Source organism: Cnephaeus nilssonii (assembly GCF_951640355.1).
Source record: "Cnephaeus nilssonii genome assembly, chromosome: 10".
Lineage (NCBI taxonomy): Eukaryota > Metazoa > Chordata > Mammalia > Chiroptera > Vespertilionidae > Cnephaeus > Cnephaeus nilssonii.
Genome location: NC_137081.1, coordinates 6,925,890 through 6,950,523, shown reverse-complemented (window position 1 = coordinate 6,950,523; position 24,634 = coordinate 6,925,890). Strand labels below are relative to the sequence as shown.

Genomic DNA, 24,634 nt, shown 5'->3' with positions numbered 1-24,634 from the left:
TTTATGAAGACTTGAACTATGGATGGGTATTTTTTTCATTTCTAAATTATTTTTTCATGTTAACATTTATTCCTAAAAGTAAACAATATTTCTTTTATTAATAGGCATTTATTAAACATTTTACATGCTTTATAATGTTCTGATTTTTGTTTTAAGATATTCTGTTTGGTTATTTAATAAAGTGGGTATTAAATTGGACATCCCTCTTTTCAGTATGATCCATTTGCTGAGCACCGACCTCCAAAGATTGCTGACCGGGAAGATGAATACAAAAAGCACAGGCGGACCATGATAATTTCCCCAGAGCGTCTTGATCCTTTTGCAGATGGTAATTCTTTCCCACTTTTCTTTAGTATTCACGAATTTGCTTGTATTAAGCTGTCTTTAGCCCTTTGATTTTTTTTGGCATGCTTATGAATTTGCTTTTCTTTTTTAAAATCCCCCTTATTATAGATGTGTATAGATTTGGTTGAAGTCAAAGATGCCATATTCTTCATCTTTATAATACAAGTTTTCTTTCCAGGTAGAAGGACAAGAAAATAATGAGCCAATGCCATAGAAACGCAAAGGGTTAAAGGTTTTTCTTTTACTTTTGTTTTGGGTACGCTTTCTATACTTGGAACAAATGTGTTTTTCTGGTCAAAATACTTTCAAATTCTTGAAAGTTTTCATTCCAAATCCTAGATTTTAGGATTGTTACTTTTGAGAAACTTGCTCACATTAGAGCTCCCCTCATATTTCTCTAACTATAGTTTAGTAAGTGCACCTACTTTGCTTTAAGCATACTTAAAATGAAAACAAAAGTACGTATACAAAGGCTTTGATATTTTTAATAGTTGGAGTCTGTTTTGCTAATTTTAGTGTGCAGGTCAGCACAAGGGGCATAGTGAGCCTGATGGAATCTTTCCTCAGGTGAGTTCAAAATCAACATTAGGTGCCTGTTTCTTAAAATGAGATTCTGCTGCAGGTTTACAAATTAGACTTTCAGCCTGCATGAATTAGTAGGGATATTCTTTTTTTACTTGCATAATTGTAATTGATTTAAACATGTATGTCAGAATTCACAGGCCCATACTAACTGTCCTTAATTTCTTTCCTACAGCAGTACTGCTATATGCCAGTCCTGTCTGCATTCTTAAGGGTGCAGTTCAACACATCCTCTCTAGATTATGGTGAAAAAGTATTCCAAAGGAAGTCTTATCAGAGCTAGTGTCAGAAAGAATGACACTACCAATTGGGCATGATCTTCAGCATAGGAAATGTCTTAGAATTTTATTATTTTATTTTTCTTAAATTGTGATGCTATACTACTGTATAGCTAATTATCACATTTCTAAAACATAGTGTTCCTCTGTGAATCTTGTTATATACTGTTTGGGCTTCTTTAAGATATTTCGAAGTTTGAAAAGCAAATATTGAAACTTGAACCAAGAGACTAACACATCTCTTTGTATGCCACTTCTCTTCTATGTGCATCGTAATAACTGGTAGAAAGTAATATATATACAAGTAATATATTTTCATTTGTAATCTATACTTTCTAAGACGACAAAAATGTTTCTGGGTCAACAAAACTTTAAAAAAAGCATGAAGCCCTTTTTAGTAACCTGACATGAGAATAAGATTATGGGTATATTTTTAAAAATCAGATTTTCTAAACTATGACTGTTTTAGAACATTGTATGGAGAACTTATCTAGTTATAGTTATTTGTAGATAGGATTTTAACAGCTTGCAACAGGTAATGTTTTGAATATAAATATCTTTCCAAAGTGTTACTAATGGTAAAGAGATAATTTTCTAGGCTTCTATTCTGCTGCTTGAAGTCAGAACTGCTGATGGAGACAAAGGCACGAAAGTGTACGTATTCCGGATTAGCAACCCAGGAACCCATCACTTCTGAAGACTAAACTGTGCTGTCATTTTGCTTTTATATGCATTAAAATATTTGTTTTAAACTGCTGTAGATGTTTGTGTTCAAACAGGTTAAATTGATCAGCAAACTCAATAAAAAGTAAGATGTATAATTATTAAAGTTTTCCATCAAAAAATAAATTAAATGATATGGAATAACATAATATTAGAGCAGGGCAGATAAATCAGTTGAACCTAATTATCGTTTATTTATTGTACTCTTGTCCTGTTGCTGTTCTTTTCTGCAGGAGGGAAGACCCCTGATCCTAAAATGAATGCTAGAACTTACATGGATGTAATGCGAGAGCAGCATTTGACTAAAGAAGAGGTATGAACCTGCTCTTTATTTTAATGGTTGTGAAAGACTAGAAATAAATCTGAGATTGAGAGACTTATGTGCTGAACAAGTAATTCAGTAGTATTAATAAAGGTAAAGTTGAGAAAGAACCTTACCTTTTTTTCCTAGTCCCTGGCCTCTTGGCCATATACATACATATGTTTCGTCTAGACTCTAGTGAATATGTCCGTGGGGAGGATTGATAGTGTGTACCTGAAGCCAGCATATAAGGAAAAAGCCAAGTAGTTAAATCATTCATTGAAAAACCTCTAATTCTATAAAATTTAGTTTGGATATGGTTGGAGAATTCTGAAGAATTCCTGCTAGCTTACAGAAATCGCTTCATTTTGTTTCAGTAGTTAGCCTTCATAACTTTATTATGAATATATAATAAATTGTCTAAATTAAGTGGGGGTGATGGAACTTCACTTGAAAATCATAGGATAAATTAAATGCATTTGTTGGGATGTTATAGATAATATTTACATAATTATCATAATTTAAAAATTTTCACTTTTTACCACTTTTCTATTTTGTTACATATTCTGAATTGCTGTTTATGAGTTTTAAATAAAACTATTTTTCAGTGGAAGCATTTTAGTTCTCTACCATTGGCTGAAGATTTATTTCACTATATAGAGTAGGGTGCTCTGTTACAAATTCTGTACGTGCTCATCTGTTGTGCAGAAAGATATTGTATGCAACTGGAAATACAGAGAAGAGAGGGGAAATAAGGAGCAGGACTACCACTAGCCTAGGAAGGAGAGTGAGTGAAGAATAACATGACCTTAAATAGGAAATGTTTGTACTGATGATATAAAAATATGTTGAAAACATTTTAAAGATACTCAGTGATTATTCAAATATTTTCAGAGAGAAATTAGGCAACAACTAGCAGAAAAAGCTAAAGCTGGAGAACTGAAAGTCGTCAATGGAGCAGCAGCGTCCCAGCCTCCCTCAAAACGAAAACGGCGTTGGGATCAAACAGCTGATCAGACTCCTGGTGCCACTCCCAAAAAGCTGTCAAGTTGGGATCAAGCAGAGGTGGTTACATTGTATTTTTTAATACTATTGTAATTTTTTTTTCTCACATGAAATGTATTGTCTGCTCTCATGCCCTAACAGACTGGGTGGCTTAAAAAACAGACATATATTTTCTTATAGTTCTGGAAGATCAAGGTGCCAACTGAGATTTTGAACAAATTATGTGCTTTACTCACCTAATGGAAAATTTCCCAACTCTAAGTAAGATATAGAATCTTTTTAAAGGGAAAAATAATGAGTTTTAAATTTATTATGGTATTTATGCAAGTTTGCAAACAAAGCTAGCTAGAACTCTTAATGTTGGATAGAGCATCTAATTTTAAAACAACTACATAAAAGTATAGTACAAAACCTATAGAATATTAATGTCATTATTTAAATACAAATCACACTGAATCACCTAATGTGTTGCTCCATAGGGTATTATCTGTACTGTGCAGGCTCTTTTGCTATCACTTGCTTATCTTCTATCCTCCCTTACCTACTACTTAGTCTCTATGTAAGTTGCCATGGAACCTTTGATTACTTAAATCCACTTCTAATTTTTTTTTCAATGATCTTGCCAGCATCAGAGGAGCAATGCAAATGTGATTGTAAATATAAATTAATCTATTTATATATATATTTTTATTGATTTCAGAGAGGAAGGGAGAGGGAGAGAGAGAAACATCAATGATGAGAGAGAATCATTGATTGGCTGCCTTCTGCATGCCCCCTACTGAGGATTGAGCCTGCATCCCAGACATGTGCCCTTGACTGGAATTGAACCCGGGACCCTTCAGTCTGCAGGCCAATGCTCTCTCCAGTGACCAAACCAGCTAGGGCTATAAATTAAGGATTGAAATCGTGTTGCAATATTTAGTTATAATTACCCACATGATCCAAAATGCCTTATATTAATTAAATATATAAACACAGAATGAAGGAAAACACAAAAGTAGTATTTCTTAGTGAGAATTCAATGGCTTTGAGGACTATTTATAGAATACTGAAATTCTTTGGTTGCAGATCTAGACAGAGAAACCTTTGTGCCTTTCCCAAAGTCACAGAGCTAGTAATGACAAAACTAAGATTCATACTTAGAATGCAATGTTTTTAAAACTAGGGCTTTATTCACTGCTCCAAATTAAAACTTTAAATTATGTTTAGTCGTAAACATATTTGCTAGAAAGTACGTATTATTTATTTTTCTTTTTTGAAAGTACGTATCTTTTAAACAGAACGATAATCTACTTGAACTTTTAATTATAGAGAATAGCCCTAGCTAGTTTGGTTCAGTGGATAGAGCAAGCATGTCAAGCTCAAAGGCTAACATGGGCCAAATAAACAAGGTTTAAGTTTATGTGGGCTGCAAAAAAAAAAAACTCAAAAGCTTCAATTTTCATAGGAACGTAGGTTTATTTTGATAAAGACATGCTGAATACAAGGGGCTGAAATAAATTAGTCATCGTTAACAAAGTAATAGAACATTTTAATAAAAATTAATATTTTTTCTTGAACATTAAATTATCAGGCACTGAATAACCGCACAAATTAATAAGCATAACACAAATAAAAACCTATTTTTCTTGTTTTCCGAAAGTGAAATATTTTCTGTTGTGCACACCAAACAAGTCAGGCCAAGACTAATGACGTGGCTGCTAAAATATTTGCTGCTAGTATTATTGGAGAGAGACGGTGCGCCTGTGCATAAGGGAAATGAATGCAACATGATTATAGTAATCAGTCATTAGCGAACATTGTGATAATTATGCCTAACAGGATATTGTAAAAAATTAAGTTACGAAATATTTATTAAAACGTTTCTTACATACCGTTATATTGGCTGAGCCACAGAAATATTCGTTGTGGTCCACATGTTTGTCATACTTGGGATAGAGCGACGGCCGGCAGACCAAAGGTCCGGGTTCAGTTCCGGTCAGGGGCGCACACCTCGTTGCAGGCTTCTCCCTGGCCCCGGGTCTTATTCTGGGCCGTGCCGGAAGCAACCAATGGATGTGTTTCTCTCACATCGATGTTCCTCTCTCCTTCACTCTCTAAAAGATGGTGAGTCCCTGGCCGGTTTGGCCCCAAGTGTCCCGGGTTCGATCCCGGCGGCATGTACTTTGGTTGCAGGCTCCTCAGGCCCTGGCCCTGGTCAGAGGCGGCCAATCGATGAGTTTCACATAGATGTTTCTCTCTGTCTTTCCCTCTGTCTTCCACTCTCCCTAAAAATCAATGGAAAAGTGTCCTCAGGTGAGGCTTAACAAAAATAATACATAAATAAAAGATCAGTGGAAAAATATCCTCTGGTGAGGATTAACAAAAAACAAATAAAAATAAACAAACTTAAAAAATTATAGAGAATGGAATTAAAACATTTGTTAAAATTTTTTTTAGTGTGTATTGGGGTTACATTGGTTAATAAAGTTATATAGGTTTCAAGTGTACAATTCTGTAATACAACATCTTATATATTGTATTGTGTTTACCACCGCAAATCAAGTCTCCTTTCATTATCATCATTTGTCTCTTTACCCTCTTCTTACCTTCCTTAGCCCCCTTTCCCTCTGGTAATCATCATACCGTTGACCCAGCCCCCCCCCCCCCCACTTCCCTCCCCTGACAGCTGTCAGTCTGTTCTCAGTATCTATGAGTCTGTTTCTATTTTGTTTGTTTATTTTGTTCATTAGATTCCACATATAAGTGAGATCACATTTAAAATTTAGGAATTTTTTAGTTTTATGAGGGTGTGTAGGTGTGTGAAATAAAATGTTTTTGCTCTGTTCAGACCCCTGGACATACCCCTTCCTTAAGATGGGATGAGACACCAGGTCGTGCAAAGGGAAGTGAGACTCCTGGAGCAACCCCAGGCTCAAAAATATGGGATCCTACACCAAGTCACACACCAGCGGGAGCTGCTACTCCTGGACGAGGTGATACACCAGGCCATGCGACACCAGGCCATGGAGGCGCAACTTCCAGTGCTCGTAAAAACAGATGGGATGAGACCCCCAAGACAGAAAGAGGTACTTCTTCTGGAGTCTGGGCATTATTTGGGTGAAATGTTGACTTGATGATGGTATATTTATAGCTCCAAATCTGTTCTTTCTAATTCTGGTTAGACAAGCAAATAACCTGCTGCTTTAGAGATAGATGAATGACTGAGCAGTGGGCGGGTGGCAGGGGTAGGCTAGAAGGGGTCAATGGAGGGATAAAGGGACATACGTAATACTTTCAACAATAAATATTTAAAAAAAAAACTGAGCAGATCACATGCCTAATTGTTTTCCTTTCTTGAGGATATTAAAATTTAAGAAAAACATTAGGAAGAAGTAAAGTTTGTAGATCATAACCTTTTTTTTTTGTGGTAAAGTATATATAACATGAAACTTATCATTTTAAGTGTACAATTAAGTGGCATTAAGTACATTCACAGTGTTGTGCAACCATCACCAGTATTCATTTCTAGAACTTTTTCATCATCCCAAACAGAAATTCTCTATCCATGAAATAATAACTCCCCATTTTTGTCTCCTTAAACTCTATTCTACTTTCTGTCTTTATAAATTTGCCTAAATCTTATTTTTTTATATTAACCATTTAAAGCTGTTTATGAGAGCTGTGGCAAGTTAAGATTTTGTAGTATATCTGCTGTATTAAAATTTATTTACAGCCCTGGCCAGTTTGGCTCAATGGATAGAGCGTTGGCCTGCGGACTGAAGGGTCCTGGGTTAGATTCCGGTCAAGAGCACATGCCCAGGTTGCAGACTTGATCCCCAGTTGGGGGCGTGCAGGAGGCAGCAAATAATGATTCTCATCATTGATGTTTCTATCACTCTCCCTCTCTTTTCCTCTCTGAAATCAATAAAAATATTTTTAAAAAATTTATTTGTAGAATATTTAATGATACGGGAGAGAACTTGCCATGTAATGGATGAAAGAAGCAGTATAAAATTGTACATACAGAACAAGCTCAGCTGTATATCTCAGCTTTATGGGGAAATGAAAAGTGACTTGAGACAGAGTGGCTGTCTCTGGTTGTGATATTAAGGGTGGTTAAAAAAATCCTTTGTTTTCCCATTCCTTAATGTTTGCTAGGTATTGTTTCTGTAGTCAGTGGAAAAGGAACAAAAAGTAGTGAAGGGGGAGGATAAATATGAAACATTTAAACCTAAAATGGGCCTGCAGTTTAGGAATATCCAGCTTTTGAAATTGATCAGTTTGAGTATGTTAGCTGTTTGAGAATAAAAAGTAAATTTTTGACAGTGGTTAAAACTTAAGACATAAACACTTTTTTTTTTTTTAAAGATACTCCTGGGCATGGAAGTGGATGGGCTGAGACGCCTCGAACAGATCGAGGTGGAGATTCAATTGGTGAAACACCCACTCCTGGAGCCAGTAAAAGAAAGTCACGTTGGGATGAAACACCAGCTAGTCAGATGGGTGGAAGCACTCCTGTTCTGACCCCTGGGAAAACACCAATTGGCACACCAGCCATGAACATGGCTACCCCTACTCCAGGTAAAAACTCTTAGCTGTCTCGTATCCCAGGGACCCATGGAGTGATAAATATTTGTACTATGCATTGTTACAGAAGTTTGCTTTTCCGGTAGGTCACATAATGAGTATGACTCCTGAACAGCTTCAGGCTTGGCGTTGGGAGAGAGAAATTGACGAGAGAAATCGCCCACTTTCTGATGAAGAATTAGATGCTATGTTTCCAGAAGGATATAAGGTAAATAACATGGAATATGAATGTGATGGTTTTTAGGATATAAAATAGGAATTTTATTTTAAGTATTCTTTCAAGAAATTGACAAGTCAAGTTTGCACTGGCCTTGTCTAAACTTATTAGTACCATTACATTCTTATAGCTGTTTCCAAGTATATTACAGTTCCAAAAAGTAATAGGAGTGAAAATAAATTACATGGAACTTTTTATTACTTTTGGAAGGTGAGAAATCTCATGGACTTCTAGGACCATATACTTTGAGAAGTGCTGCTTTGGGGGTATGGAATAGCTTGCTGCTTCAGTTTATTAGTGATCCCAGGATTAAGCTCACATTGGGTTAGGATTATTTAACTTGGTGCCTCACAAGATTTTGTGTATTTAACTTAACAAGTTCATGGATTGCCAGTGAACACAGAATATTCTCTCTTTACCATAGAATTTGAAGTTCTAGGTCCCTGGGGCTCAAAGATCACCATTTGCTAGTCTGAAGGCAGTCTGGGCATGTAGATGGTGTCATAACCAGGGCTGAAACCTACATCATTTATGGCCTTTTCAGAGCCTTTTCTGCCAATGTTCATTGCTTTTTAACAGTTTGTATGTATTTTTCCCCTTATTAGGTTTATTTTAAGGTGTTTAAGTATTATGAATTTCTGCTTTATAACGTTTTATAGTCTCCACATAAAGTGGGTGTAAACATATTCTGCACCTGTGTTGACTGCCTGTGTTGTCAATTGCAGTCATTGATTTCCTTTATAGAAACAGGAGGGGAAAAAAATTCTCTTTAGTGAATCTTCAGTGAAATTTCTTTGACTTATTCAAATGGTGTGTATTTTACAAGGCTTTGGTAAATGTTTTTAGTTTGCATGCATTGATTTCTCTAAAGCGAGTTAAATATTTAAGACTTGATTTTTGGTGTGATGATTTTTATTTTATTATTAAAACCAACATGTTTATATATGTTAATGTTTGAAAGTGATCAGAATTTTATAATATGCTTCATTTTCCTAAATTTCCCACAGTCCTAATATACTTAAGTTTTGTTAACAGATGAGAAATATGAATATTTGTCATATATATTTTAAACTTATAATCAAGATAGAAAAATGGGGTCGATAGTAGTAATTCCTTTCTCCAAGCAAAAAGCTTATTACATTCATCTTTAGTTTGTCAAGAAAATCTTAAACTGTCTTTTTAACTATCTTAGGTACTTCCTCCTCCAGCTGGTTATGTTCCTATTCGAACTCCAGCTCGAAAGCTCACAGCCACTCCAACACCTTTGGGTGGCATGACTGGTTTCCACATGCAAACTGAAGATAGAACTATGAAAAGTGTCAACGACCAACCATCTGGAAATCTTCCCTTTTTAAAACCTGATGATATTCAGTACTTTGATAAACTTTTGGTAAGTGATAATAGTAGAAATAAAATAATACCTTTATTTAGGGATTTCATATCATAATGTCTCAGTCCACCTTTAAATTATTTTCTTTTTACTGTATTAGGTTGATGTTGATGAATCAACACTTAGTCCAGAAGAGCAAAAAGAGAGAAAAATAATGAAACTGCTTTTAAAAATTAAGAATGGTACACCTCCAATGAGAAAGGTAAGTGCCAATTCATTAAGTCATCATCTTAATTATAAGTTTATGTTTAGAAATGTATTAACCTCTTCAGCTTTACAAAGGGCATAGTATGAGTGAAATAAAGGTATGTAATAAGAAGGACCTAGCTTTTTAATCAAGAAATTTTATGCTAATAGAGATATTGAAAAAGGAGATTCTCTTTTTTTTATCCTCAAGGCATTTAAAACATGCTGAAGACTCAAGGAAATTAGTGAGATTATGTGAGGAATTGTAATAGTATCCTATATGGCTTGAAGATGGGCAATCTTTTACAGGGAGATTAAGGAATTTTATAACTCCAGTGGCTCCATTGTTCTGTTACCCTTTATTAACTGAAACATTGAACTTCTGTCATATGAATTCACACTTCAGAGTAATTTTGATGGGAATGAACTTAAGCAACTCTGTGTAAAATGCCTGTAAAGATTAAGTTACAGACAATTATGGATTAATTGGTTTGTTCAAAATGTTTAATTACAAAGAAACACCTTTTATTCTTTTTCTCCCCCAGGCTGCATTGCGTCAGATTACTGATAAAGCTCGTGAGTTTGGAGCTGGTCCTTTGTTTAATCAGATTCTTCCTCTACTGATGTCTCCTACACTTGAGGATCAAGAACGTCATTTACTTGTCAAAGTTATTGATAGAATATTATACAAACTTGATGACTTAGTTCGACCATATGTGCATAAGGTTTGTTATTCTCAAGTAGTGTTTCTAGTGGTTTGATTTTTTTAATATGAAAGGAATTAATGAATTTTTTTTTTACCAACTTACATGTATTTGTGCAATTTAAAATTTCTTTAGAAAGCAATAGCTAATGCTGTACATTCACAATAAAAAGGGAAATATTACTGGCTTGTAAGAGAGAGTTATCAATGTTCAATTTACATGTCTTCCCAGACATTTTTCTTTTCATAAGCATGCATTACACACATAAAAATATGTGTATAGATAGATGTAACATTTTGCCCTCTTTACTAAAATGGGTTCATATTACTACTCATTTTTTTCATTTGCTTGATTGATATTAGACTAGGATGAGGAAATTTGTTTCTATAGCATGGCTTTTAGTGTTAACCATTTGTTTTTGCTTGTGGCAGTTATGGATTAGAATTCTAAATTGCCCATGTGCTCAGTGATTGAGCATTGACCCATGAACCAGGAGGTCACGATCATCTCTCCCTGTAGGGGGCATGCAGCCGATCCACGATTCTCTCATCATTGATGTTTCTATCTCTCCTTCTCCCTTCCTCTCTCTGAAACCAGTAGAATTAAAAAGTGCAGATGTATGGTTTTTTTAAAAAACAAAATAAATTTTCTAGTAAAATGAGTTTTATATACTTGTGTTTTTAGATTACATAAATGACGTGCTTTAATAAATTTTCCTAAATGTATTTAATTCTATTACAAGGGTGGCATCGGTAATTGGTGTGGTAATTTAGCTGCTTCTCTTTTTCAGATCCTTGTGGTCATTGAACCATTGCTGATTGATGAAGATTACTATGCTAGAGTGGAAGGCCGAGAGATTATTTCTAATTTGGCAAAGGTATTTGCATTATATTTCTAGAGAAGAAAGTTTTGTATCTGTTGATGGGATTATTTGATTTGCAAAGAAATGGTTGAGGGTTAATGTTATCAACTGATGACTATCCTTTTTTTTTTTTTTTTATACCTTTTAGGCTGCTGGTCTGGCTACTATGATCTCTACCATGAGACCCGATATAGATAATATGGATGAATATGTTCGTAACACAACAGCTAGAGCTTTTGCTGTTGTAGCTTCTGCCCTGGGCATTCCTTCACTGTTGCCCTTCTTAAAAGCTGTGTGCAAAAGCAAGAAGTCCTGGCAAGCGAGACACACTGGTATTAAGATTGTACAGCAGATAGCTATTCTTATGGGCTGTGCCATCTTACCACATCTGAGAAGTTTGGTTGAAATCATTGAACATGGTAAGTGGTTATATAAATTTGTCTATAAGACAGGTGTCCTAAATTTGGATTCCTGATTTGGAGTGATAAATGGAAGGGCTTTAACTGCATCAGCACCATAAAGTTTATAATGGGATTTATAATATTATCTGCTAATAGGCTGCAGTTTATTATGGCTTTTGCCTAATTTTATCTAATGTGAACAGATTCTGCAGTTAGATTATATGGAAATTAATATTGTTGCTTAGTTAAAACGTGTATTTGATTTCATAGGTCTTGTGGATGAGCAGCAGAAAGTTCGGACCATTAGTGCTTTGGCCATTGCTGCCTTGGCTGAAGCAGCAACTCCTTACGGTATCGAATCTTTTGATTCTGTGTTAAAGCCTCTATGGAAGGGTATCCGCCAGCACAGAGGAAAGGTAGATCCACCAATTAGATTTCTTTTTCCTTCTCATTGAAGCTAAGGCAGCTTAAATCCAATTTACTAAGTACGTACATGTTTATTTTAAAATAGGGTCTGGCTGCCTTCTTAAAGGCTATTGGGTACCTTATTCCTCTCATGGATGCAGAATATGCCAACTACTATACTAGAGAAGTGATGTTAATCCTTATTCGAGAATTCCAGTCTCCTGATGAAGAAATGAAGAAAATTGTGCTGAAGGTAATTGTCCCAAATTGTTGTTGTTCCAGATTTGTTTATCTAAGTTGGGTGTGTTTTATGGTTCAAAGAGAGTTTTAAAGCATTTTTAAAAAAACTTAATATTAAACCAGGACTGTGTTTACAATTATTGTTTTTTAACCTTTTAGGTGGTAAAGCAGTGCTGTGGAACAGATGGTGTAGAAGCAAACTACATTAAAACAGAGATTCTTCCTCCCTTTTTTAAACACTTCTGGCAACACAGAATGGCTTTAGATAGAAGAAATTATCGACAGGTAAGCTTTGATTATTAAAATCCTTTCAACTAAATGTTTTAGTTTGAATGCATGTTACATACTATTTTTTGCCCTGATTACCTCATAGTTTGTATGTGCTTGATTGTGAAAGGAGATGGGTTTTAGTCAGGTTAACTTCCATATTGATTTTGTGTTCTAGTGTATATAACCCAACTATGAATTGATGTCTTTGTCTAGTTAACGAAATGATTGGTCTGGCTAGGGAAACATTAATGTAATCTTACCTTAAATCGTCTTGACTTAGATTCAAGTGTAAATTACTTTGGTTATCTTTCTCTTAAAGTTTTAGAAATAGAAGTTGATCGTTCTCAGCATGCTCACTAGCTGAATAGTATTTTTAGAATTTTTGCTTTTCATGTTGTCTATTTCCTTTGAAGAACGATAAATTCAATGTTTCCCCCCCAACCCCCTTTTAGTTAGTTGATACTACTGTGGAGTTGGCTAACAAAGTAGGAGCAGCAGAAATTATATCCAGGATCGTGGATGATCTGAAAGATGAAGCTGAACAGTACAGAAAAATGGTAATGGAAACAATTGAGAAGATTATGGGCAACTTGGGAGCAGCAGATATTGATCACAAACTTGAAGAACAGCTGATTGATGGCATTCTTTATGCTTTTCAAGAACAGACTACAGAGGTAATGATACTAATTAGGATAAGTTGCCACTGACTTTCATACTATAAAAAATCATGTTATTTACCAGCACATAACTAAAGAGCAATTGAATTTGAAATAATTTTTAAATGTTCATGTTCTCTTTCAGTTAGCTATGTGGAAACATTCTACCTCAAAGTTTTAGATTTCACTTTGTTTATTTTTTTGTTCTCGTGTTTTTTTTTAGGACTCAGTAATGTTGAACGGGTTTGGCACAGTGGTCAATGCTCTTGGCAAACGGGTGAAACCTTACTTGCCTCAGATCTGTGGTACAGTTTTGTGGCGTTTGAATAACAAATCCGCAAAAGTTAGGCAACAGGCAGCTGACTTGATCTCTCGAACTGCTGTTGTTATGAAGACTTGCCAAGAGGTAAACTTTTATGTCAGATTCTTATTTCTTCACCATATATTTTAATGTGAATAGTAACCTTTTAACATTATTTTCTTTATTACAGGAAAAATTGATGGGGCACTTGGGTGTTGTTTTGTATGAGTATTTGGGTGAAGAGTACCCTGAAGTATTGGGCAGCATTCTTGGAGCACTGAAGGCCATTGTAAATGTAATAGGTATGGAATTTGCTGATCATGTAAGAATTTTCTTGTTTTGGTTTTTAACTTTCTTTTATTTATTTTTTAAGTAAATTATAGAATCATACTTGGGGGTTGAGTAATGATTTCCGGTACCTTTTTTTTTAAAGTACTTCAAAATTATAGTTACGTCAGGGGGTGATGTCATAATAGTCTTATCTCCCAAACCCATTTATATTTTACTTTAAAAGAGAAAAGAGGGCAAGTTAGGACCTGCAGGAGAGGTGGGAGTAGTCACAGCTCAAAAAGTGTCTTGCCTGAAATATATTTGGGAACAGGAGGACAACGCTGAAGTTTTAATTTAATTTTTGGATGAAGTATACATCTATTCAACCTTAAATTAATAAGTGCTGATGGCAGGTTTTTCTGCTTTCTTTCAAGTGTTAGGAATATAACCAGGGAGAAAAGTGAATCGTTCAAGTTGTTTATCTTATTTTTATTTATATCCAAATTCTTTAAAACTATTCAGTTTTCTAATCCAAACTAAAAACAAGTATATTACATTTACTTTTTTTTTTTTAAAATATATTTTATTGATTTTCCACAGAGAGGAAGGGAGAGGGATAGAGAGCTAGAAACATCGATGAGAGAGAAACATCGACCAGCTGCCTCCTGCACACCCCCCACCGGGGATGTGCCCGCAACCAATGTACATGCCCTTGACCGGAATCGAACCTGGGACCTTTCAGTCCACAGACCGACGCTCTATCCACTGAGCCAAACCGGTTTCGGCTACTTTTTTTTATTTTTTAAGTTTAGTATGATGAAATAAATGGTCTTTTGTGTTTAATCCTTCACTGTAATTGAATATGACTGTTGCAAAAGTAACTTCTGTAGGGCATAAATAACCTAGCAGGAAGTTAAAAGTGCTGGCTGTGACAGCCACTGTTTGCTCTTAGGAAGGGGTTTTTATGCAGTATAGGACATCTTTCAACTATAGCACTTATGTACAATCCCCAATTCAGTCCTGTCCTCTATACTTAAGGTAGCTACTTGGCCAAAAATCAGTCACTTGGCCACTTGTGGGGCTCTAGTTTGCAGGGGGGTTGTAAACCATATTGTGGGAAAGGGAAATATGGGGAAGGCAATGGAGAGAGAATCAGAGCAAGCAGTTTTAGTTAGAGCAGGAGCCCCTGCCAGCTGCCTCCTTTTTCTCTCTTCGTAGGTGTAAATGCCATCCAAGTATGCCCTGCATTGCAGGGAGACTGGAGATCTGTTTGTTTTGCAGTTAAAGGGTAAGGGGGCCCTTTCTGGAAAACTTTGCTTTAATTTATATGTCTACCTCTGGCTTACATTGTGTATGGCCGGAACATAAGCTGTCCCCGTATTTAAATGTCAGTGCACAAAATACATTTCAGAACCAAATAAGACTTTTTTTGTTGTTGAATATCCATCATTCATTAAATCACTTCACTAATTTCTTTCATTTCTATGCATAATCAGAAATTGTTAATAAAGAGTTAATGACAATTCTAAGTCTGGTCAGAATCTGGGCCTTTCTCTTTTCATAGGCAGCTGTAAGTTTATATTTATGCCTGGTCACATATATTATATTGCTAAATAAAAGGTAAAATGAACAGAGATTGCGGTTCAAATGTTAATTGACAGTGCGTTGGCTCTATTAAATAGGTATGCATAAGATGACTCCACCAATTAAAGATCTGCTGCCTAGACTCACTCCCATCTTAAAGAACAGGCATGAAAAAGTACAAGAGAATTGTATTGATCTTGTTGGGCGTATTGCTGACAGGTAAGAGATTAAACATTTTTATAGGCATTATTGGTTTTCATATTTAAACACTTTATGCACTTTGCATAACATTGCTAATGTAAGTATATATGGTTAGGTTATCAGTATTAATATTTTCAGTGAAATTTCAATTTAGATGGTACTGGGCGGTTAGCAATATAGTTTTAAGACTAAATTATACTCTCTGAAGAGTAATAATTTTTTTATTTAATGCTTAAAGTGAGTTGGTAATTGTGTTTTGAGAACTGGATTTGTAAATTACCTTTTAAGGCTTACTGTCACAAAAATTTAATATATATATATTTTTTTAGGGGAGCTGAATATGTGTCAGCAAGGGAGTGGATGAGGATTTGCTTTGAGCTTTTGGAGCTCTTAAAAGCTCACAAAAAAGCTATTCGTAGAGCCACAGTCAACACATTTGGTTATATTGCGAAGGCCATCGGGTGAGTACTATTTATTTCCATATATGTATATATATATATATTTTTTTAATCCTTACCCAAGGATATTTTTCTATTTGTTTTTAGAGAGAGTTAAAGGGAAGGAGGAGTGGGGAGATAGAGAAAGAGAAACATCAATGTGAGAGGGACACATCAATTGGTTGCCTCCCGCACACCCCTGACTCAGGGCCCGGAATCGAACCCTTGACCCTTCGGTTTGTGGGCCAACGCTCTAACCATTGAGCAAAACCAGCCAGGGCATCCATGTATGTATGTATGTATGTACGTATGTATTTTGTGGTAAACCTCTTGTGATGTTGAAAAAATGCTTCTGTTTCTGCAGAAATTTCTTTTAAGGCATAATGTGAGTAATGCAGTTGTGAAAGTACCTCATTTAACCACTAACCTTCAGTTATTGAAATTTTCAATTGAGTTAAAACAGATGGGAGGTTTTTGAATTTAATTTAATCAGTTATTTTCAGAGAGGGAAACTACAACTCGCAAAATAATTTCAAATTTTTGTTGATGCTTTTTTGGATAATGCTTGAAATATTAAGGCCCGTTCTTAATGTAAAAATCAGCATAATTCAGGGCTCATGTTGGTGTTTTTAAAATATTTTTAAAAAATTAATCCACAGACAACTGAATTATAGCTATTTTATTAATAAATCTAAGGTTATTTGCTTCCATTTTTGTCAGAACCAAACTACAGTCATTGGGAAAAAATGAGGTACTACATGTACCATGTGGCTTGTTAGTAACAGAAAATATTTTCAAGCAATAAAACATAGCTAAAGTCATATTAATTAGATGAAGTCTTACACCACCCCCCTTTTGGCATCAGTATATTTATTTAGCGTTAATGTAGTCAAGAAATTCGCAATGAATACCTGTTGTGCTAATGTTTAGCCCCTGTGTCTCTTTAACACACTATACTTTTCATCCGGAAGATAAAACAGGCTGGGTGCTTTACATGTTAAGTTTGTGGTAAAATAATGCTTAAAGAAGGAGAATATTTATAGTAAATGTATTTGGGAGGGAAGATAGAAAAGGAAAAGATTTTGTGTGTGTTGTGGCATAGGAGACCTCAGTTTGGGTATTACTGTAAGGTTGCCTTGCTCTAGTGGCCATGGTTTGAACACTCAATCAATCTGAACATTTAATTAAATTTTTTTATATTTTAAGAAATTTACTAAAGACTCAAAATTACATTCGAAAGTGAATACATTTGAATTTTTCTTTAAAACGGGACATTTTAATTTAAATGAAGTTCTTAAGTAGAAACAATGCCAGTGACTTTAAAGTATTGTATTTTATCATAAAATTACTAAGTTCCCAGTGATTACTTACCGTAGTTTCATTTCTTTGCATTTTTCTTCTCCCTCTAAAAAAAAAGTTTTGACCTGTGATCTAACATTTGCTGACATTTATTTTTTTCAGCCCTCATGATGTGTTGGCTACACTTTTAAACAACCTCAAAGTTCAGGAAAGGCAGAACAGAGTTTGTACCACTGTAGCAATAGCTATTGTCGCTGAAACGTGTTCACCCTTCACAGTGCTCCCTGCCTTAATGAATGAATACAGAGTTCCTGAACTCAATGTTCAAAACGGAGTGTTAAAGTCACTCTCCTTCTTGTTCGAATATATCGGTGAAATGGGGAAGGACTACATTTATGCTGTAACACCATTACTTGAAGATGCTTTAATGGATAGGTAAGTGACTTGAATGAAGTGCAAGAAAATAGTTATAATTCTTGGCTTTATTTTAGAATTTATGGAAATAATTATTATGTGACCTGTTTGTTATGATGTAGTTAAAGGGGAATGCTCCCCTGAATGAAACTATAAATATGACTATTGTTATCTTCAAATAATATAAATGCTACAAGGGCCCCCTTCCCTTTCATATGTTAGACTAAATACATTTTGAAAATCAGCAATTGATCAACTTTCATTCTAAAAATTAACTAGTCATAATAATTAGAGAAGGAGGAGCATGATCTTATTGCTGTGGCAGAGACCTGATCTTTTTAGCTTTTGTTACTGCAGATGAAGCAAAGATTTCTGTCAGGCTTTTGAACTACTGAACATAGCTGGCCAGAGCCACACCGTTCCCATTGTATGCCCCAAATTATTCAGATGCTGACCACTGATATACTACTGCTTGAGGTATTTGACAGTAGATTCCTGATACCTTTAACTATCGAGGACTAACATAGTTTTTAAACTCAAAAATGACATGTAAGGGAAAGTTTAAGGTCTTAAGTAGTAAGGGACTGTTTCATTGCCAGTATTTTTCAGGAAAAATAAGTTACTCAAATTAGAGCGCATTCATTTAGTTACTTGTTTACAAATTCAAGTTACTCATTAATGATCTTACAAAAGGGAGACTTAACAGACTCAATAAGTTACCACAAGTAACTTGTAAGGCCTGGGGACAGAATAAGAATCATGTTCTTTATAAGCCTGCCCAGCTGGAGCTAGTAAAGTAGGAGTAAATCATACTCCATATTCTTCAGTAAGAAGTGTCTGCGCATCAGAGTGCAGTCACTGATGTGTGACTGAGGTTAAAAATCATGTGGAGGGGTGATAAAGGTGTAGAAAATTAAGTGAAGAGGAAAAATATTTTAGTTGGGAAATCTATTAATGAGGAATACTGCCTTGCTATGTATGAAGCTTACTATATTAAACACTAAAGGCCCGGTGCATGAGATTCATACACTGGGGGAGGGGGGTCTCCAGCCTGGCTGGTGCCCTCTCACAGTGTGGGAGCCCCGCAATCGATCGCCCAAAGAGGTAGGCCCCGCTGACCCATCCGGAGCTCCTCGATGGATTGCCCCAAAGAGGTAGGCCGCAGCCGGGAACCCTGGAACGGGAACCCTGGCGGAGGCTGTGCACTGGAGTGGCTGCCATGCCCTGCCTCCACTGTGTGTGCAGCCATCTTGTGATGGTGTGAGGGTATTATGGCATGAGGACCACCTAGGCTTTTTTTATTTTTATTTTTATTTTATTGATTTTTTACAGAGAGAAAGGGAGAGGGACAGAGAGTTAGAAACATCGATGAGAGAGAACCATCGATCAGCTGCCTCCTGCACACTCCCTACTGGGTATGTGCCCACAACCAATGTACATGCCCTTGACCAGAATCAAACCTGGGACCTTTGTGTCCGCAGGCCGTCGCTCCATCCACTGAGCCAAACCAGTTAGGGCCCACCTAGGCTTTTTAAAAATATATACATATATATTTTATTGATTTTTTTTTTTTTTTTTACAGAGAGGAAGTGAGAGGGATAGAGAGTTAGAAACATCGATGAGAGAAACATTAATCAGCTGCCTCCTGCATTCCCCCTACTGGGGATGTGCCTGCAACCAAGGTACATGGCCTTGACCGGAATCGAACCTGGGACCCTTCAGTCCGCAGGCCGACGTTCTATCCACTGAGCCAAACAGGTTAGGGCCTAGGCTTTTTAGTAAGATTATTATAGTAGACTAGAGGCCCGATTGCACAAAATTTGTGCAAGAGTAGGCCTTCCTTTCCCCGGCTGCCAGCACAAGCTTCCTCTGGCACCCGGACCCGGGCTTCCCTCCCAGAGGGAGGCCCCGCTCACCTGCCACAGCCTGCCAGTCGGTTCCAGCCACAGAGGCTTGCCTCAGCCCTCACAGCCCTATCTTCGTTTTGAAGGTTGTCCAGAAGGATGTCCGGTCTAATTAGCATATTATGCTTTTATTATTATAGAAGATAAAAGAAATAAGGATACTAGCAAAGTTCAAGTATTTTTTTTTTCTTTCCTATCTTTAAGATACTCTTACTACCTTTGAGGGCAAAGAGCATGAACTCATTTTTATGTCCCAGTCATTCTGCCGTTCAGTAGATTTGCATATTAGGCTTTTATATAGGATTTTAAATCTTTACCTGAAGATACTTTTTCCATTGATTTTTGAGAGAGAGGGAAAGACAGAAATATTGATGTGAGAGAAACATCAATTGGTTGCCTCCTGCACGCACCCTGACCAGGGCCCAGTCTGGGGAGGAGTCTGCAACTGAGATATGTGCCCTTGACTGGAATCGAACCAGGGACCCTTCAGTCTGCAGGCCCACACTTGATTCACTGGGCCAAACAGCTAGGGCACCAAATTGCGTTCTTGAATGAAACTTAAAACATATGAGGTCAGGGATATTATTTTAATTTTGTTACCTATTTTATCCCAGTATTGAATTACTTTTAAAGATTTTCCTTTTATAGAGTTTAAGATGAGATATTACTGTTATTCATTCAGTAGCCCACTAAAATGTACGCTGCACAAGGCTCTCACAGTCTTACTCTTTCCAGCGGTCTGTTAGAAAATAATGGCTTATTTTTTATTTTTAGCTTTGGTGAGATTTGATTTATTAAAAGTTCTCAAGTAGAACCATTAGTCACTCTAAAAGCTTTCCATATCAGATGTCAGGTGTGAAGAGGACTCTCCTCCATGCACTGGACTTCAGTTAGTTTCTAATGGGCTGGTGAATACTTCCAGTAAAACGAAGACTGTATCTAACAAAGAGCTTTTTTCCATCGCAGAGATCTTGTACACAGACAGACGGCTAGTGCGGTGGTGCAACACATGTCCCTGGGGGTTTATGGATTTGGCTGTGAAGATTCGCTGAATCACTTGTTGAACTATGTATGGCCCAATGTGTTTGAGACATCTCCCCATGTGATTCAGGCAGTTATGGGAGCCCTGGAGGGCTTGAGAGTTGCTATTGGACCATGTAGAATGTTGCAGTATTGTTTACAGGTAGGTTCAAGATTTTGAAAAGATTACTCAATGAGAAAAGTAATTTATTTGAATTAAGTCTCTGTTCCTAATTTTTAATAGGGTACATTGTGCCAAATGGGACGACAGTTGTGGGGAAGGGGGGATTAGATTTTTGTTTTTGCTCACTGCAGTTTTGTGCAGTTGTTCTGTCTTAAAGGGAAATGTTTGGAATCATGTATTTATGGTTTGTTGTGTTGAGGTTGTGTATGTTCTTTGAAAATTGAAATAATGAATCTTTTAATTATTTAGGGTTTGTTTCACCCAGCTCGGAAGGTCAGAGATGTGTATTGGAAAATTTACAACTCCATCTACATTGGCTCACAGGATGCTCTCATAGCACATTACCCAAGAATCTACAATGATGATAAGAACACCTATATTCGTTATGAACTTGACTATATCTTATAATTTTGTTGTTTATTTTGTGTTTAATGCACAGCTATTTCACACCTTATACTTGCTTTGACTTGGTGATGTACACTTGTAAACATTGCAGATGAGCATAAAACTGGTCATAGAGGAAGAGCTAGACATCCAGTAGCATGATTTTTAAATAACCTGTCTTTGTTGTTGATGTTAAACAGTAAATGCCAGTAGTGACCAAGAACACAGGGACTACACACACTATTCTGGAGGGATTTCATTTTTAATTCATCTTTATGAAGATTTAGAATTCATTCCTTGTGTTTAAAGGGAATGTTTAATTGAGAAATAAAACATTTGTGTACAAAATGCTAACTTGTGTGTGTTTTTTGAACATGACTTGTAAAATGCGGGAACTTTGATAAAGTATTGGTTTGTGTAGCATAAATGGCTTAATTTCATTTTCTGTCACCTGGTTTATAGAAAGTAGCAGAATATAAACTATATAAAGTGATATGGTGTCTTTGTCAAATGTTATTGTTCTGTTGGTAATGACAATGAGAAGAGTAGCTATTGGGGTGTTCATCTCAAATTAGCACAACTGTTCCATCACCATAGAAAATATATCACCTTTGCTGAACTGTCTTGAATATTATTATTTTGCACTTACATAGCGCCTTTCATCTCTTGAATTCTCAAAATGCTTTATGAACACGTTTAAGGAAAGTGATTCAAGTCATGTCCAGCTGTTGAGGAGTCTGTGTTTAGGAAGTGGAGAAGGTATCTTTTAAAACTGCTTTCTACCTATTTGGAGTGAGGCTACCTAAGGAATGCTACTGGAATAAGCCAGTCTTTGGGCTCTTTTCCATGTCATAAGCCACTGCTCAACAATGTGTTCAGTTAATACCTGCTGAGCACCTACTGTGTACCAGCCACTGTGCTTAGTGTAGGGGATGCAAAGGTGCCTTTGACCTGCCCCTGGCCCTGGATGCAGTCTAATGGGGAAGGGGAGAGATATCTAGGTACATGTTACGTATTCCGTGCTGTGATACACAATTGCAGCCGCTGAAATGTCTGCTTAGTTTTGCATTTAGTAATTCAGATAAATTGATGTATAGAGGTCAAGCATAAACTGAAATGCCATGAAGGTCTAGAGGAACCAAACATTTAGGCAATAATTAGTGTTTTTTTGGCAAGTATTTTAAGTATATTTTTAGTTTTTCCTAATTTCCTGGCTTTAGTCCTTTTCTACCCATGGCTGTTCTGTTTTGTCTCCCTATGATAGCCCTTCTGTGAACTCTGAAGGGGAACTCAGGTTCTGCTCAGCACATGCGTAGGAGACTGCCACTGTAAGTAGAATCGCACCGGGACTAGGAGGTTTGTTCCTTGACCTGCTAACGCCCAGGACCCCCGCTTTGAAGGCTTCCATGAGAAACAGTTGGTAATTGGCTGACTTACCAAATCAACATTGAGCGTTAGTTGACTCTCCATGAAGAATTTGTAACTTCTTATGTTCCTTGTAGAAAATATGTACTAAACCACAATTTCCAAAATCATTTTTCTAAGAAGTTTTTGCAACTTGAAATCTTGCTATTCTCTATAGTTTCTGACAGATGGCCTTCAGGAATTAGTAATCATGAAAATGAAAGAACACAATTAGATTTCCAAGCCAAACTTTGATTTTAAATCAGTCTTGGGGGAATTTAGTTATATTTTCACGTCAAGTACTTCTATAACTTCAGTTTGCTTGGGCCCATGTTTTTATGGAAAACATCAATGCTTTGCAGACAGAGGCACTGTGGAGCAAGAGAGACTACTAGCCACCTTAAGTGACTTTTTACTGATGCAAATAGTTTGAGGACAGAGATGAAGGAAATACTGAAGGCTACGACCTTCATAGTTGGGACCAAATAGAGGCTCACAGATATTTGCATTATTTTATATGCTTGTTGAATAACGAAAGCATTTTGTGATACGTGAAAGACGCTATGTGAAGTTTAACTATCTTTCAGAAACTTCCTTTTGCACTTTCTTTTGGTGTTTCTTAAAGCCAAACTTAAACAGGAAGAAATTAATGTTCTTAAGGGAACCGTGGGTGGGTCTTTCTGTGGGCTTTTGTTGGTTTTTCTGTAGGCCCTCTAATGGAATTGGTCTCTTTGGCTGTTCAATTTTTTTCATATTGTATTTTTAAAATTTGTTGTATGGTGCCATGTGAGCATCACGTACCACCAAATGAATAAACTTATTATATCTAAAGTCTTTAGACCAGTTTTTTATTGTAGTTGACTCTGTTACTGTCGTATTACACTCTGTTGTGGTTGTGCCATTTTAATAATAATACCTCTGGGTTGTTTTTCCAAACAAGGGAACTTAATGTTGAAAAACCAAATAAGAAACTGAAAAAATTGCAGCCATATAGGTTTCTAATGCCTTTTAAATCCCAAAAGGTTAAAAGGAACAGAAACTACAATTATTACAGGGCTTTTCAACCTTGGCATTATCGTCATTTGGGCCAGATAAATCCTCATTGGGGGTGGTGCTATCTTGGGCTTTGCAGGGTGTTGAGCAGCATCACTGATCTTTACATACTAGATGCCAGTAGCATCCCCACACCAGCTGTGACTACCAAACATGGCTCCAGATCCTGTCTGGAGGGCAAAATCTCTAACAGCCTTAATTGAGATGATTGTTTAAGCAGGACTCATAGGATGGGTAAAATGGGAGCATATCATTTGCCTAGGAAGTAACTAGAAGTACTATTTCACAAATACTTAAGACACACCTCGGGTAAAGCTCTGCATCAGTCCCAGGGAAAGCAAGCTGAAAATGTGTTCATCGCTGTTGGTCCTCTGCAGAAGCCAGTGTGGGGGCGGCAGCAGCAGCAGTGGGTGGCTGGGTTCTCCTCTGGGAGGGGGTGTGGTATGGCTGGAGGAGGAGGACAGGCAGGGCAGAGACCCTTTCTCCTTAAAAGAGTGTGGTTAGGAAGCCACAAAATGGAATGATTAGCAGGGCAGTCAAGGGGATTTATAGGCAGGAGGGAGTAAGTAACAAGTGTAGGCCTGACGGGGGTCTTGTTCCAGCATCTAGAAAGGGCTCAGGAATCTGGAGAAGGCTGCTGTAAATTCTTAGAGTCCAGAGACGAAACATAATTTTGGAAGGCATTTTGGGGAGCCAGAGAAGACATAGCTAAAGAAACCAAGTCCTCCTGTCTCTCTGGACCCCTTGCTTTTTGTTAACACAAATTGTCCTAAGGCAAAGTAGATATACAGATTGAAGGCCAAGGTTTAGTATACAGAATCCATTGTCAGATTGGGGGAACTGCCTATGGCTGTTCAGGTGTTTGGCCAGTAGGAGGCAATAACATGTAGATTAAAATGCCCTCAGCTCTCTGGCAGCAAGCAATCATCTATACAAATTTTTAGGTGTGGGGAAATGCCCTTAGCCATTTCCAGCAGGCAATTCTCAAGGTTCCATCAACCTTTTGATGAAACTTCTTGCATTTACGACATGCTGGAATTAGCTT

At 36.7% G+C, this 24,634-nt stretch overlaps 1 protein-coding gene across 6 annotated transcripts in view; it reads left to right on the top strand.

Annotated features, from left to right (window-relative positions):
- SF3B1 (splicing factor 3b subunit 1) overlaps positions 1–23,367 on the top strand; it is a 33,973-nt gene extending 10,606 nt beyond the window's left edge. The window contains exons 4-25 of one of the 6 annotated variants that reach the window (XM_079782789.1): positions 214–328; positions 2,162–2,241; positions 3,124–3,294; positions 6,065–6,302; positions 7,585–7,797; positions 7,890–8,011; positions 9,213–9,410; positions 9,511–9,612; positions 10,142–10,321; positions 11,091–11,177; positions 11,311–11,581; positions 11,834–11,979; positions 12,075–12,221; positions 12,368–12,493; positions 12,931–13,152; positions 13,358–13,540; positions 13,626–13,737; positions 15,388–15,508; positions 15,820–15,951; positions 17,389–17,661; positions 20,511–20,727; positions 20,998–23,367. In XM_079782789.1, the coding sequence (XP_079638915.1) occupies positions 214–328; positions 2,162–2,241; positions 3,124–3,294; positions 6,065–6,302; positions 7,585–7,797; positions 7,890–8,011; positions 9,213–9,410; positions 9,511–9,612; positions 10,142–10,321; positions 11,091–11,177; positions 11,311–11,581; positions 11,834–11,979; positions 12,075–12,221; positions 12,368–12,493; positions 12,931–13,152; positions 13,358–13,540; positions 13,626–13,737; positions 15,388–15,508; positions 15,820–15,951; positions 17,389–17,661; positions 20,511–20,727; positions 20,998–21,156 (3,615 nt within the window). In that variant the 3' untranslated portion in view covers positions 21,157–23,367. Of the gene's footprint in view, positions 1–213; positions 329–396; positions 2,242–3,123; positions 3,295–6,064; positions 6,303–7,584; positions 7,798–7,889; positions 8,012–9,212; positions 9,411–9,510; positions 9,613–10,141; positions 10,322–11,090; positions 11,178–11,310; positions 11,582–11,833; positions 11,980–12,074; positions 12,222–12,367; positions 12,494–12,930; positions 13,153–13,357; positions 13,541–13,625; positions 13,738–15,387; positions 15,509–15,819; positions 15,952–17,388; positions 17,662–20,510; positions 20,728–20,997 lie in introns of those variants that run through there. The other 5 variants (XM_079782790.1, XM_079782791.1, XR_013814112.1 and 2 more) reach the window with 5 other exon arrangements.
- The last annotated feature ends 1,267 nt before the right edge of the window (positions 23,368–24,634 follow it).